Source organism: Mesoplodon bidens (assembly GCF_964165515.1).
Source record: "Mesoplodon bidens genome assembly, chromosome: 4".
Lineage (NCBI taxonomy): Eukaryota > Metazoa > Chordata > Mammalia > Artiodactyla > Ziphiidae > Mesoplodon > Mesoplodon bidens.
Genome location: NC_138160.1, coordinates 59,241,516 through 59,257,702, shown reverse-complemented (window position 1 = coordinate 59,257,702; position 16,187 = coordinate 59,241,516). Strand labels below are relative to the sequence as shown.

General features: G+C 44.7%; 1 protein-coding gene across 6 annotated transcripts in view; it reads right to left on the bottom strand.

Moving 5' to 3' along the window:
* Nucleotides 1-16,187, bottom strand: part of ARHGEF28 (Rho guanine nucleotide exchange factor 28) — a 314,507-nt gene that overhangs the window by 278,616 nt on the left and 19,704 nt on the right. For 5 of the 6 annotated variants that reach the window (XM_081232406.1, XM_081232410.1, XM_081232411.1 and 2 more), the window contains exon 1: nt 16-213. The exons of the other annotated variant lie outside the window; for it this stretch is intronic. In XM_081232406.1, the coding sequence (XP_081088532.1) occupies nt 16-49 (34 nt within the window). In that variant the 5' untranslated portion in view covers nt 50-213. Of the gene's footprint in view, nt 1-15; nt 214-16,187 lie in introns of those variants that run through there. 6 annotated transcript variants of the gene reach the window in all.

The following is a 16,187-nucleotide window of genomic DNA, read 5'->3' as shown; positions in this document are numbered from 1 at the left end:
CAAAAAAACACATACCATCTACTGAAAGAGTTTCAGAGTTTAAAAGCATGACTTCTCCCGGCTCTGGAAGAGTTGTAAAATCAGCAGAGACTGACGTAGTCCCTTCCAGAATGCCTATAGGACCCCTCAGTAGCAGCAGGAAAAGACAAAAGCAGCTCCACCTTTAAGAATTTCCAAGAAACCCACCAGAAGAGTTGTACCAACTACCGTAAGTGTTGAGAAAATTTCCAAACCTGCCTCAACCATCAGATTGGCTGAACCAATAGCAAAAGCCTCACTACTTCCCCAAAGAGCCGGGAGAGCCGGACCTGTACCAGCCACTGCCAGAGCTCCACCCCTTCCCAGATTAACTTCATTACCCACGACTAAATATTTACAGACTCCTGTGTCCTCAGTGTCCTCTGAACCTTCCGTACACACTGGGGGGTGGGTGGGTGTGTGTGAGAAACACTGCTTATGTCTTCTGCCTCCTTCCAAAGCTCTACCCTGAGCAGGCTAGAGCTCCATAGACAGAGGCTTGGAGCTTTCTAGGAAGGACAACGTTATAACTATATTTAAGAGGCTGTGACCAAGTCGCGTTTGTGGTTTTTTTTTTACGATACTCTGTAGTAAAATCACACACATGCACTCAAAGAAAAAAGGGGACAGAGAAAAATGGAGGGCCTGATCACATAAGACCTTATATGTCATCATGTGGGCTTGGGTTTCTCTAAGTATGAAAGGATTCATTCAAGGGTTGCAAGCTAAGGAGTGACATGATCTGACATATATACTAACAGTATTATTCTAACTACTAGGTTGCAGGTTGACAAAGAGACCAAGGGCAGAGTGGGGGACTTGTCTGTTTGGAGGGCACTGCAATAATCCAGGCAAGAGATGATGGTGGGCAAGAACAGGGTGGTAGCAAGGGCAGCAAGAGCAGTAACTGGATTCTGGACACATTCTGAAGATAAAAGCCAGTTGGATCTCCTGGCAAATCGGAAGTGGGATGTGAGAGAAAGAGGGTGTCTCCAAAATTTGAAGACTGAGCTAAGGATGGGATTGCCATTAACGGAGATGGGGAGTGGCATAGGTGGTGCAGATTTGGGAAAGGAAACCAGGGATTCAGTTTTGGGCATACGTTTGAGATGCCCACACGTGGAGAGCTGTCACACAGGCACTGAGATACACAGTCTGCAGTTTATTCTGCCCACCAAGTCCTTTTACGGATTTATTCTCATCAAAGCACTAGTGGGAAGATAAGAGATTAAAAAGAGGAAGAGAAGGGACGGTTCCCTGCCCTTGAGGATGTGGAAATCTAAAAAGGGAACATGAAAGCCTTTTCTGCCACCTATGGCACAGCCTAAGCTGGAAATGGCATCTTCCTTTTCTAGCACTTGGAAAGACATCAAAGGAATGAGATGAGTACATCCAAAGAGTGGTTTTAGACACAAACACACGCCACCATGTTGACCGTCTGGGTTCCAGCTGTAGCCAGAATACACGCCAACGATACAAGCAAATGAAACCACATCCACCATTTTATGATAAAATCTCCCCCAAACTCCCCTCTTACAGTTCTGTTCTCCAGATAGAGTGTGGTCTCCAGGGCTATTTTCCTTGGAAATCATGATCATTTTCCAAAGGAAAATGTGTTCGGGTTTTCTAATGGTCAAGGAAGCGGACGAGACTAAGAACCCGGCAGCTTGAGTCAGCCCTGGCTCCCCTCCACAGGCCCCGCCCTGCCTCTGCCTCCTGACTTGGTTTCTCAATGTGTAAATACTGCAGCAGGGAAAATATTTTCCACTGCCTACACACAGGGCATTTGTGAGCATTAATGAATTAATGTGTATAAAACACTAGGAGCTACTCAGATAAAAGAACAATGAAACTCTATTTGTAAATTTTTGAGGTCCAGACGGAGCAATCTTAACACTTTTCGTACAAACCCCACTGAAAATCAGACTGAGCTATCAGAAGTTATCCTGCACCAGCCTGAAGAGACAAGATGAGAGAATGTCTGAAAGCTCTTTGCGAAGTTCAACTCCAATGTTAGGATTTCCAGCAACAAGATAAAAATGCAATATTAAACAGGTTAGGAATCATTGCAAACCAACAAAAAGCTGTAGTTCTAGTAAAGCTCCCCGTGGTGGTTAAATGTGTTGACCTGTGAGGCCATGTTCTGAGATCTTGCTGGAAACATGACAAGACCCAGGAAGAAAATATGGGCTTTTGTCTAAGAGCCGTAGGATCGAGCACAGCGTAAGAGCTGTCCATGAAAAGAGCTTTGTTGAAGGCATTTTCCCTTATTTTCTAGACGCCGTCCAAGTCCACTCAAGTGGTCACGGTTACCACTGAAGTGAAGAGGCCACTGTATAGATTCTGCTGATAATCCAGGTAGACGGTCTTCCCTGCCCACTGTGATTTTTACTTCAGTATTCAAACAACCTTTCATGTTGTCTCATTCCTGGCTCAGACTGTGCCAAAAACCAAATGAACGCACGACCTGGAGGTGGAACCTTTCCCCCACCAAGCAGTGATGTGCTCAGATTACTGGGACCATCAGGTTTTCTCGCACCTCAACTTTTCATTTCAGAAAGAGAAGAGCAAGTGGTGGCTAGAAAAATATCCGACATGCAGAGGGCAGAAACAACAAGCTACAAATGACTCCATGATTCACCTGGATCTAGACCAAAGATCTTGATGAGTTCATCCCAACAACGTTGCCGCGAGGAGCCCGGCACGATCTCCCCACCGTGGACACCTGAGGCGGGAAAGGCCGACTCGCCCAAGGTCAGTGCGTTCTAATCCCTGAGCTGCTCATGACTCACAGTAAATTCCAAACTCCCAGTTCTGTGTTTACTGCACACGGACACTAATCTCCCAACTGGTTTCCCTACTTTTGGCCCCAGCTCCCTCCAGTCCGTGAGGCCCGCGACCAAAAGATTCCACTTCTTCAAATACTGCTCTGGGTGTCCAGCCCCCCTCACCTACTCTAAGCCTCTGGGTGGCTCCCCACTGCCGAGAGAGGAAAGGCCACCCTTCTACACCTGCCATTCAAGGCCGCTGTGTGTGAGCGTCCCTCCCAGGGCCTCTGACAACACTTCCTTTCTCCTCTAGAGGGGGCTTTGTGGTGGTCTGGCTGTCGGGCATCCTTCCCTTTTTCCAGTTAGCACCTGCATCCCCCCTCTGGGGGGCCCTCCACTGTGCACAGCTTTGACAGGAAGTAGGATCCCATTGTCCTTACAGAAGCCCATGGGAATTCGTTGCAGCCAGGGGTGGGTACGTGGTGGAGAGCTTATGCAAGGGAGTGCCATAGGAGCAGTTAGGGTCACAGTTAGGCATCAAAGTCTGTTTCTGTTATCACCCAAGAACTAAGGCTAAAGCACTCTCCAGCCTATTTCCTACAACTTCCCATTACAGGCTGGCCATTCTATGAGGGTGGCCTACTGTGTATCCCCATCTCCCCTACCCAAACACTGCATGTACACTTCCACCCCTGTGCTATCTTCCTGGAGAACACAGGGCAGAGGCGCCTGACCGGGGTAAGCACAGGGCAGGAAACAACAAACCCAGTCCAGGAGCTGGGCATGCTGAGTCTTGAAGGATGAAGGCAAGTGAAGTAGACTAAAGGCAAGGATGCGGGGCTGGGGAGGAGACACATTCCAGCCTGTACACGGAGCACAGAGAACATGTCGATCTATGTAGGATCTGAAGTCTCTTCTTTAGAGCTGTGTGCAAGATGACAAGGGGACAAAAGCTGAGACTAGAGATGCAAGCAAAGCGCCACTCAGCACTTTACCATTTGAGTCTCCATCCTGAAGCTTAAGGGGTGGCTTAGAAGCAATACAAGAATAAATCCCTAAAAGCCAGAAAGAGAGCAAAACTCTGTTTCTCCCAATTAGCTTTCTGAAATTCCTAACATTTACTCTTAATACATGCACTCACCTCCACAAAATACAACATAATATTAAGCCAAGACACCTGCTTCAGTTAAACTCATTCCAAAATAATTTAGTTTTGCATACACAGCACCCCCCAAAAAAATCAACCCCATCACATTCCTGCAGTGTGTCCAAGTGTCAGGCTGTGGAAAGAACCAAGGCAGAAAAGAGACACATAACCTGGATTAGGGTTCTCAATCTGTCTCTAACTCGATGTGTGACTTCGGGCACGTTACTTAATTCAAGCCTTGATTTCCTTAACTGTAAAACGTAGCTAATGATGACAACAGCTACGAGACTGTTAGGGTGATGAAACTGAATGTACCTAAAGCCCCTGGTACACATCAGCCACACAATGATACCGTCCCTTTCTTTCCAAGAAACAGTTCCCCCAACAAAGACCTCAGTTTCTGGAAGGCATGTCCCTCATACCCTGAGGCATCACTGGAAAACCAGTGGTCCAGGAGTGAGGAGATGTGGGTTCCTATAACTGCCATTTCCAACTGTGTGACTGGGAGAGGTCAACCAACCACTGGGAGCTCCATTTCCATATCTGTAAAATAGAGACAATAATCACTGTCCACTCCTGGACATGCAAGGATTAAGGCAGGGTCACAGAAGCTTTTATAAACTCCAGATACATAAACTCTCATCACCAAGTATTTGTGTACTTATAAATGACCTTCTCTGAGACATACTTCTGACACCACCTCTGAAATTCCAGTTCAACCACTTTCCTCATGTCACTCACGAACCTACAAAGACTCTTTATGCTTGTTAGGCTTCTTTCAAATTCTGTTTGATTTCCAACTCTCCTTAACGTGGTCCCACCTTACCTGGCTCTCAAATACCCTTTCCTCCTGCTCCCCCAGATTTGCAGGCCATCCCTCTCATGGTCCACACTCACTCCCACCCCTGCGCTGGCTCTCCTACCTAAAGCACCCTTCCTTCTCCCTCTCTATTGACCTAAGTGGATAAATCCTAACACCCAGCTTATTCTACCTGCTCCATTACACCGCTGGCTACTCCAGCAACAAGGATTCTCTCCTAGTTCTGAACTCCCTACCAGACTCTCAGTTGACATTTTATTAAATTCCCTAATTTCTCCTCTCTGCTAGTGTTCTCTTCAACTAGGTAACAAGCTTCTCGAGGGAAGAGAGCATGTCATTTTTATGCCCATTCCCCATTCCCTAAGAAGTTCAACATAGGGCTTCCCTGGTGGCGCAGTGGTTGAGAGTCTGCCTGCCGATGCAGGGGACATGGGTTCGTGCCCCGGTCCGGGAGGATCCCACATGCCACGGAGCGGCTGGGCCCGTAAGCCATGGCCGCTGAGCCTGCGCATCCGGAGTCTGTGCTCCGCAACGGGAGAGGCCACAACAGTGAGAGGCCCGCGTACCGCAAAAAAAAAAAAAAAAAAAAAGTTCAACATAGCGCAACAACATAGAAGGAGAACATGGATGGGAGGTTCTCACATCTCTCTGTGCACCACAACTTTCATCCTTGGTTCATTTCCACAAACTCTTAATGAGCACCTACTCTGTGCTTGATGTTAAGGAAACCAAGGTGAGCAGGGCAAGTTCCCAGGTCTTAGAGGCTCAAGACACCAACAGGTCAATGACAGACTCCAGTCCAGTGGAGCAGGGGAAGCTGCAGATTCTAATGCTGACTTTCAATCTACAACCACAGTTAAAACAAAACTGCCTCTTCCCTGAAGCCTTCACTCCTAGAGCCCATGCTCCGCAACGAGAGGCCATCGCAATGAGAAGCCCACACACCACAACGATGAGTAGCCCCCACTCACCCGCATGGAATCGAGCCATGAATTCTGACAAAGATGTACTTAATGCATTATGAGCAAAATATTGGGAATAATCACAAAGTCTCGCATTGAGAACAGTATACTAATTTTATGCAGTCACTGAAAATGATAATTTTTTAAGGGTATTTAACAAACACATTAATAATATCAAAAGTAAAAAATAAAGAATGCCCTGTGTACATACTATGTGATCCCAATTACGTCGCGGTGAAACTAGCTGTTGTTGACCACAGGTTCACTGTCCACCAGGCCCCACCTCAAGCACTTCACACAATGACCACGACAAGGGCAGCCTGGGTGAGACCTTCCACATCCCCCATGATCTCCGCCAGCTTCCCCCAAATAACACCACCTAACTAAAACTGTGTTTGGCCTCAAGACAAGCCCCCTCTTTCTAGTACAACTGCTTTCCCTCCATTCTTACTATAGTGAAAAGCTGGAGTTGCCTCTTAACATATGTTAATCATTTATTCTGCACCATTGTCCATAAAGTGTTGTTACTGTCATTTCATGGATGAGAAAACGGACGGAGGGGCCAAAGTCACCAGCTTAAAAAAAAATGTAGAGCTGGGAATTAGAGCCATGTATATCTCGTCCTGATCTCATCACCTGGACCATAACACCAAGAGCATTTTCCATCCCCCTCTCAGGCCCAACCAAACTCAGCAGACTGTCAAAGCCCCATGTGTGTGATCAGGCCAGGGCTGAGTTCCTGGGAAATCTTACCTCATTCATGCTCTCACTATAACTCTCCTAAATGTATTAGACCTAATTGTAGCATTTGTCTTTCAAAAGTATTTTGGTCTCCCCGAGATGTAGAGTTTCAGAGTGTCTAATGACTCCTCCACACATGAATTATCAAGTAACCTGTATACAGACAAGCTTTTCATTTGGCTAGATGAGAAACCTACATATACAGGTAATTTCAATTAGGACACATCTCTCAGGTTATGAATGGGCCAGATTCCAACACTTGTAAATGGGTTATTTGCAGCTGCTACATGCCATGGGGGTTAAATATCCAGACCAGACCACAAGAGCCTTTTTACCTCAAATACTAACCCGTGAGTTGTTTTTTTCTTCCATAAATTTATTTATTTTTGGCTGCGTTGGGTCTTTGTTGCTGCATGCGGGTGAGTGGGGGCTACTCATCGTTGTGGTGCGTGGGTTTCTCATTGCGGTGGCCTCTCTTCTTGCGGAGCACGGGCTCTAGGAGTTCAGGCTTCAGTAGTTGTGGCTTGTGGGCTGTAGAGCACAGTAGTTGTGGCGCACGTGCTTAGTTGCTCCGTAGCATGTGGGAGCTTCCCAGACCCGGGCTCGAACCCGTGTCCCCTGCATTGGCAGGCGGATTCTTAACCACTGCGCCATCAGGGAAGTCCCTAACCCATGAGTATTGTCCTAAGCATCATGTTTACCCATGTTTCCACACGACAATCAGAGTTCGCATTTAGAATTCCAAAAACATACTTCCTCCTGCTATAACCCTGGCTGTGGGATTAGACCCTTCTCCCTCCCCCACATTCGTGGAGCCATGGAAGCCAGGACGCTTCCAACTTATGTGAGAATCAGGGCTGCAGTCTTAGGGCTGCGGCAGGGCCCAGCATCTGTAGTCTGGGTCCCCTTCCCTTTACTGCAGGGGGGATGCAAGGGGCTGACCCACAGTCCCCTTCCCTGCCACCACCCACTGTGTTAGACATGGTGTCCCTGAGAAACGAATTTCTGTCCCAGTTTCTCCGTTACCCTGTTACTATTCCTCAAGCAAGCACACATTCTCTTCTGATATCTTCCAGGTACTTTTTCTACTGGTAACAAATAGAAACATCCAATAGAAATAACAAATAAGAGTTGGTTACAAAATATACATTAAATTCACTGAGAAAAGGGGGTTCAAGTATGCTGTCCTGGCTTTATTTTACTCACTAGGAGCACGTCCCCCGGGGCAAGCATTGAGAATTTCAAGTCTCTGAGCTCCAGTTTCCTGATCAAGAAAACAAGAGGGCTGAACTGCTTTACAGCGACAGCTCCCTAATCCTAAAGTGGGTGGCAATGAAGCCTCTCCCAACACTCAGAGTGGGAGTCTGATATTTCTGGCTCTTCCTTGCTCTACCGACAAAATCATCCTTGGTTCTAAAAAGCTTCATCCAAACCCTCCTCAACCCCTTCAATTCTGGGTCAGGCCCTCCTGGGCCCCTCTCCCTCTCCAGCCCCACCGCCACCAAGAACATACCAAATCGGAAGAAAGCGACATAAGTGATATTTCGGAGGCAGGACCATACAATGGTTAAAAGCCCAAGATTTAGATTCAGATATGGGTGTCAATCCAGTTGAGCAACTTATTAGCCTGTGACCCCAGGCAAGTCACTTAGTCTAAGCCTCTGTTTCCTCATCTATAAAATGGGGACACTAACAATGCCTATTTCATAAGATTGCCGTAAGAAGAAGTGAGTAACACACATAAAGCCCTTAGCAGCCTGGCACATGCATGCACTATGATGCCATCATCGTGGTCGTGGTGGCAGTGATTATTACTGCTACAAATATTACTTCCCTGAAGGATGCTACAGCCTGATTGAAATGAGATTCTCCCCCAGAGGATGACTAACCTATAAAATTTAACCCAAGAGCCACTCCTGAGACGGGGAGAAGCTTCTGTTTGCAGGGGGCATTGAAAGATGGGGTGAGGGGCGAGGGGAGCTGTTGATGCGAAGTGGGAGGGGAAGATGCAGTCCTATGCATTTACCCTTGCTCCTACCCTCCGTTCTCCAGGGAGAAGGGCCCTCACATCAAGGGCTAGCCCAGGAAAGGCATTCCTACAGCCACCTGACTCTGAGGGATGCAAGGCAGGCCTGTGCAAGAGAAGAACAGCCTGTCAGATCTAGAATTGAACTTGTTTAGGGAACAATCAGTCCCCTACGTCATTTAATGAGAAGCTGCATTCATGTTTCATTTAAAATTCTAGGAATCGTTGGTTAAGTTTTACTGACTGACTTCTGGTAATACTGTGCTTCACACGTAAAATATCATCCTCTGCCTCTGCATTCTAGCAGCAGATTTTTAATAGTATTTCCTGGAAGTGGTCTATTTCCCCAAGCACTGAAAAGGAGCTCTCAATGTAAGGGGCTCCATGCAAACAGCTCCATCCAGTTAAGAGTGCAGAGGCACCCTCAACCAAAGCAAGATTCACTATTTCAGGGAAAATAGGCGTTTTCTGGACATAATTTTCTAAAACATTATTCATGGAGCCAGAGGACCTGCCATTATATCAGCATGTGGAGGTCAAACTAAAGCACCTCTGGATGTGTTCACAGCAAATTTGTCAAATAAAATCAAGATAAATTCACCCCCCTGAGGACAATATAACTTTTGATGCACAAGAAAGAAGAATATCCATAAGAATGAGGATAATAATAAAGACAACTGAAAAACTTAATGAAATCCCCAATCACTTTATTAGTTCACTTAACTAACACTTATTGGGTAATTTAAAATGTGCCAAATACTGTACTAAGATCTAGAGAAAAGATGACTCAATCTTTGCCCTTAAAATGCTCAATCCAATGAGAATGATACACTAAAACAGATTATATGCCCAGTGTGTCACAGGTAATACCAAGTAGTGGGATCAAATTAGAAGAGCAGAAACTGGTTGGAAGAGATATGGCAGACTGCCAGATGACCCCAGATATCCCTTCCCCCCTTCATTTTAGTAGTAGGATCCTTCGATTTCAGCTGTGCACATGGCCAACCAGCTAAAGCTACATGGCCCAAAACAGTAGCCACTACCACACATGGCTTTTAAACACTTGAAATGTGGCTAATCCTACATGTTGAAACGATATTTTAAATATATTGGGTTAAATGTACTGGGTTAATTTCACTTGTTTTCTATTTTTCAATATGGTTATTAGAAAATTTTAAGTTACCTATGCAGCTCCCATTATCTTTGACAGTGCTGAGCTAAGGACTCTATTACCCCGCCTCCCCTGGAGTTCAATGTGGGCATACGATGAAGTTTGGGTTAGCAAAATGTGAACAGGAGTCCTGTATGCAGGGTCTGAGTCAGGCCCTTCAAAGGAAGCAGCGGGGCCTCCACACCCTCTTTCCCTCTTCTTACCGGTTGGATGCAGGTACGTGGAGGTGAGCCAACTGCACTCATGCCAATAAAGATAATGCCCTATGGGTGGGGGAGCAACATGAAAGAAGGAACATGGTCCTTGGATAACCTCACAGAGGGAGCCACCTGCCTCTCCAGTTAGACTTTTATGCACGTAAGAGAAATTCCTGCCTTGTTGAAGTCTCTCTAAAGTCACCTCAACTATATTCTAGCTAACAGAGGAGGGTGTAAAAGGCTTCCTAAAGGAGATCCTACCTTTAAAGACATCTTCGAGAGCATTAGTTGGCCAGGCAAAGGAGAGAGGTATGCTGGTCATGAGGGCCAGGTGCAAAAAGAAGGGTGTTTGGGGCACAGGAGATGACAGAGCCAAGGCGGAGAGGCAAGGGTCAGTGGGATGTGTCCAGTGAGCTTTCAAACAGGAGCACAAGCTTGGAGACAGGGAGCTCTGCAAGAGGGAGAGGTAGCACTCAAGGATGAGGCTGCAAAGGCTGGTCAAATGTCTGAAAGGCCGTGAATGGGAAGTTGACAAGCTGGAACTTTTTCACATAGGAATGGAGAACTACTGAAGATTCTACCTAAGGAGGGGACAATCATTCTGGTGCCAGTGCATAAAGTGGATGTTCAGGAGGCCAAATCAAAGGCAGGAAGTGAAGGAGTATCCCAGACAAGGTGTGATCGGGGTCTGACCTGCAGCAGTAGCAGTGTGGAGAAGACGGGACAGAATTAAGCCTGTTCAAAAGGCCCAGTCACCCTAGGGGGCAAAGAAGAGGGAGAAGTAAAAGAGACTCTCAGAGTTCTGGGCTAAAGGAGGGGACCAACGACTAAGGCAGGAGGTGGAGCCATTCGGGGTGGAGTAGGAGGTGACAGGCTCCGTTTCAGACACACAGAGATGTCGCCATTTGTGCCAAAGCACGTCATTAACAGCTGTCCCTTGCCTAGAGCTTAAATATGGTACCAGGAACAAGATGTGGATGCCAGGGGGGTACTTATGTAGACACCCAGTGTCCACAGACATCAATGGCCCAACGGGAGGAAGGAGAGGAAGGGAAAAGGGAGGGAAAAGTTAATCAAGGGCTTCCCTGGTGGCGCAGTGGTTGAGAGTCCGCCTGCCGATGCAGGGGACACAGGTTCGTGCCCTGGTCTGAGAAGACCCCACATGCCATGGAGCGGCTGGGCCCGTGAGCCATGGCCACTGAGCCTGCGCATCCGGAGCCTGTGCTCCGCAACAGGAGAGGCCACAACAGTGAGAGGCCCACGGTAAAACGAAGTTAATCAAAATCACAGGAATATAAAACACTGCTGAGACTCTCCAGGCTCTTCTCAGAAAAAAAAGTAGAGAAACAAACGTGCACAAGACTTTTTAGGGGGAAATGGCAAACAAAAAGGAGTAGAAACTATTATAAAAACTTAAAGCAAAACTTTCGTCCAAAATGGCTCTCTTAACCTCTACATTAAATTTTATCAGTAATAAAAGCATATCCCAAATGACTTAGAATACTTCATCTTCTCAAATTCATTACCATGTTTCCTAAGGAAGGATCACACATAAAGATACTGCAATTCCATTTTAAGTTTTATAAAACTAAAATTAATCAAAATGAGATTAAAATTTCATAGTGAGTAGTTTCTTTTCAAGACTCTAGACCACAGGATCTGCTATTTTTGCAGAACTTGTGTATTCACTTTGCCTATTTTTTAGGAAACAACCTGAGAAGAAATCCCATCACTTCTGAATTTTGAAAACGCTAGTGTGATTGGGAACCCTTACAACCTAGTTACATAAATATCTTAAAAAAAAAAAAAAAACATGACCCTGAGCAAGCTGCTTAACATCTCTGAGCTCTAGTTTCCTCATCCTTACAATGAAAATCTGACCCACCTTCCTGCCTCCCAGAATTGTTGAGGATTTTGTGAGACATTAACAGGAGCCCTCTATAAACTGTAGAAGGAGACACAAATTTTATTTTCTTATACAGAAGAAACTCTGCAAGACTACTAAAAGTTCTTTCTTGGATGCAGTGGCAAGCTAATGGATGCAGAGAAAGCAACAGTAATAATTAATCTTGATTTTCATAAAAAGTTTCCCAGGCAAAAAATAATCTATACCAGTGGAGTTTAATACAGATTCCCAGGTGCCACCTGCCAGAGATTCTAATCCGAGCAGTCTCAGTGCCCAGGAAATTGTATTTCAAGCTCCCCCGCCCTCGACCCCAGGTAGTTCTAATGACCAGCTAGACTGGGGACTCAAAGCTAGAAAATGCTGGCCAGATCACAGACCCTTTCGCGTACACTGTAACTCAGCTGGCTGGATTCTGTGGCGGTCGGTCTATCCATTCATGCAGTATTTATTGCGAGCACCCAGTTTGCACCAGACACGGAGCTAGGTGCCGGGAGGGAGCCTATGATCTAGCAGGGGAAATTAAAGCCAACATGTACACCAGCGATGACAACAGGGAGCTCTGACAGAGCAGATGCAGGTCCTCAGAGAGCACGCAGGACAGGGGAAACTGACCCAGACTCCAAGAAGAACAGCAGGTAGCCAGGCTTTTGCAGGGAGCTGAGGAGTGCAGAGAAAAGGGAGTGGTGAGCAGAGGGAGAAGTGCAAAGGCAGAAAACCAAGGCGTGTCCAGGGAGCTACCTGAGACCTGTGTGGCAGGAGGGAAGGCCAGAGAGGAATGCAGGAGCCAGACCACGAAGGGTCGTGAAAATTATGAGGCACTAGTGAAGGATTCCGAGCAGAAAACTGACATGCTCAGGTTTGTATTTTAGTAACGTCGCCCTGAGAGCACTGGAAGATTGGTGTGTGAAGTGGGAGGTAGGAGGATGCAGACAGGTAAAGGGAGCCTGGAAACAGGGATTATAATTAGGAAACCATTATAGTAATCTAGAGAAAAGAGGCCTGAACCATAGGGCACACAGTGGAGATCACAGGAAGAATTCCACAGAAGTTAACTCAGGGTCTGCTAGTTAAATGCTTCTCTATAACCTCGATTCCCACTAACTTAGCAGATAATGTATAATGGGAAGATACAAGAGCAACATTTAGGGTGATCGTAGCAGTGGCATTCCTAGTGAATTTGATACCTAAAGCAGGTCATTTCATATCCCCCTCCTTGAGACTTCCATGGCAGTCCAGTGGTTTGGACTCCGTGCTTCCACTTCAGGGGGCCTGGGTTCAATCCCTGGTCGGGAACTAAGATCCCACATGCTGCACAGTGCAGCAAATATATATATATATATATATAATATATATTATATATATATATATATATATATATTATATATATATATATACACCCCTCCTTTACATGACAAAATTTTCAGTAATAGTTTTTTTAAGGTATAATAATGGCAGGAAATGCAGTGAAAATAATTATCTTATTGAACTACAAATATATAATCATGCCAGTAAAAAAAAAAAAATGCAAATGTCAATAAAGCTCTTAAATGTCTTCCAAAGATACAATGAAGACAACTACTAAACTGTGCCAGTCATACAAGTTTTCTTCATTTGTCTTTCAGTTCCGAAACAAATTTCAACTTGGAAGATATTCAAATTCAATAAAATAAAATATTTCAAATATAAAATATTCACTTATGAAACAACATTAAGACTCACAACACTCACTCTGCTTCACTGCTTTACATTTTAAACACAAGAACTCCAAGGGGTCACACAGAGTGACAGAATTAAAGTAACCCCAGTTTTGTTTCTTGTTTTTTTACCACCCCTCTCCTATCATTGCTGATTTCAGTTTCATTAGGTCCCATGTGTTTATTTTTGTCTTTATTTCCATTTCTCTAGGAGGTGGGTCAAAAAGGATCTTGCTGTGATTTATGTCATAGAGTGTTCTGCCTATGTTTTCCTCTAAGAGTTTGATAGTGTCTGGCCTTACATTTAGGTCTTTAATCCATTTTGAGTTTATTTTTGTGTATGGTGTTAGGGAGTGATCTAATCTCATACTTTTACATGTCCCTATCCAGTTTTCCCAGCACCACTTATTGAAGAGACTGTCCTTTCTCCACTGTACATTCCTGCCTCCTTTATCAAAGATAAGGTGACCATATGTCCGTGTGTTTAACTCTGGGCTTTCTATCCTGTTCCATTGATCTATCTTTCTGTTTTTGTGCCAGTACCATACTGTCTTGATTACTGTAGCTTTGTAGTATAGTCTGAAGTCAGGGAGCCTGATTCCTCCAGCTCCATTTTTTGTTCTCAAGATAGCTTTGGCTATTCGGGGTCTTTTGTGTTTCCATACAAACTGTGAAATTTTTTGTTCTAGTTCTGTGAAAAATGCCAGTGGTAGTTTGATAGGGATTGCATTGAATCTGTAGATTGCTTTGGGTAGTAGAGTCATTTTCACAATGTTGATTCTTCCAATCCAAGAACATGGTACATCTCTCCATCTATTTGTATCATCTTTAATTTCTTTCATCAGTGTCTTATAATTTTCTGCATACAGGTCTTTTGTCTCCTCAGGTAGGTTTATTCCTAGATATTTTATTCTTTTTGTTGCAATATCATTGCTGATTTCAAATCGACTGTTTAAATGTACTGTTAAATAGTACTACAGAGATCAGATACACAAACTGAACCCAAAGCAAGCTTGAACAATGCCAAATCTTTGATTTTACTCTCAGAACCAACTTGTATACTATGTGCTGGGGACCAAGTATATAACTGGGAGTTGTCCAAATTCAACTCCATGTTGAATACAATGTTTATTAAACAAGTCATTAAATGTGTTAATTTGAAGCTTTCATAGATATTATTAAAACGCCACAGTGACTGCAGGAATTATTTAGAGCTTAGACCAACAGAAGGATTCTGTGGGCAAGAAGTAATATTAACAGATATTGTTCATGATTGCTAGTGCATGGTGATAGCAAAACCAGACTGACTAAAGTCAATTTCTGCAGAAAAACTACTCCTTTATTGTCAGCACCCTGGCCGGGCAGCAGAGGGGGGTGGGGATGACCACTGCCCATCCTTGGGATGCCACTGAAACTGAAAAGGGCCAAGGGGACAGAATCAAGGCCACAAGGAACAAGTGCAGAGTGGTAGCGAGTTGAACAAAAGCAAACAGATAAATCCTTGGGAGTGACGAAATCAGAAGTCAACTTCAAGTTCAAAATGAAACACATTTAAAACGCCAGCAGGCTGCTGGAATGCATAAGAATTCTGGGAACAAACCACAGGTACTGAGAGGTCAGAACTCTGAGTCTAGGATATTGTGCCTAGCCTGGAGCCTTCTCTCTAAGAAAAAGCCATGAACTTAGAGGTCATAATTGACCCACCAGATAGCATATTAGATTCTATGGAAAAACAATTTTTAACTTCTGGTTTTCATCCTGGAAAGATTTAACATGACAAGGTATATAAGTCAGATCCTCTACCACTGACAAGTGTCTTACCTGAATTGTGACAAATGGCAAAGATGAGATACTTAGTTCCACTACGAAGACAAATCTGAAAATGCAGAGGGAGTGAACATTTTTTTGGATCAGCTGAATAGATCATAAGCTCTCCTGGGCTCTTTTACATGTGGACAAGCTGGCTTTCCCCTCTAAGCCTCCTGAGAGACACCACAGGAAAGTGAAGAGAGAAAGGAGTCCCACAGAGGAGGAAGGATCAATAAACAAACTGCTGGACCTAGAGCAGGTTGTTTAACCTCCCATATCTCCTTAGTTTCCTTATCTGTAAAACAAAAGAGGTTGTTGTAGGAGATAAAGATAAGAGGCACAGGCTCCAAGCAGAGTGCTGAACAAAGGGAAAGCAATTAACAAATGGTTATCATCATCTTCATTATCGAACTCCAAACCAAATGACACAAAGAGGTCTTTCTATAGCTGATGAAAATCTCACGCCATTCTCCCTGTAACAGGGCCCTCAAATGCTACAGGGGCCACATGGATGTTTGGATAAACCTCATCAGCTTCATTCCTCCAACTGTATGAAGACAAAAAACACAGTGGTTCTATCTATGGCCTATGACCATCACATGCTTAGCTAGTTATTATTAATTAGTTCATCTTTTACAGTAGGGACATTATGTACCCTATGTCCCATCCCCACCCCAAGATCCAGAAGTGAGGTTTTTTGGTTTTTTTTCCCAACTGTGTTAAACAGCCAGTTCATTCCCAGGGAGGTGGCCCAACTCAAGACTCTGGGATAAGCAGTGTATACTTAGCCCAAATCATTTCTAGTATGGAGACTCAGTTGACAACAGTAACACAATTTTACAATTGAATGACTCCAAAGCCATATGAGATGAGCAAAAAAAATTCTTGACCCTGTGGTTGCCTTTTTATTATGACCACCAACCCAAGA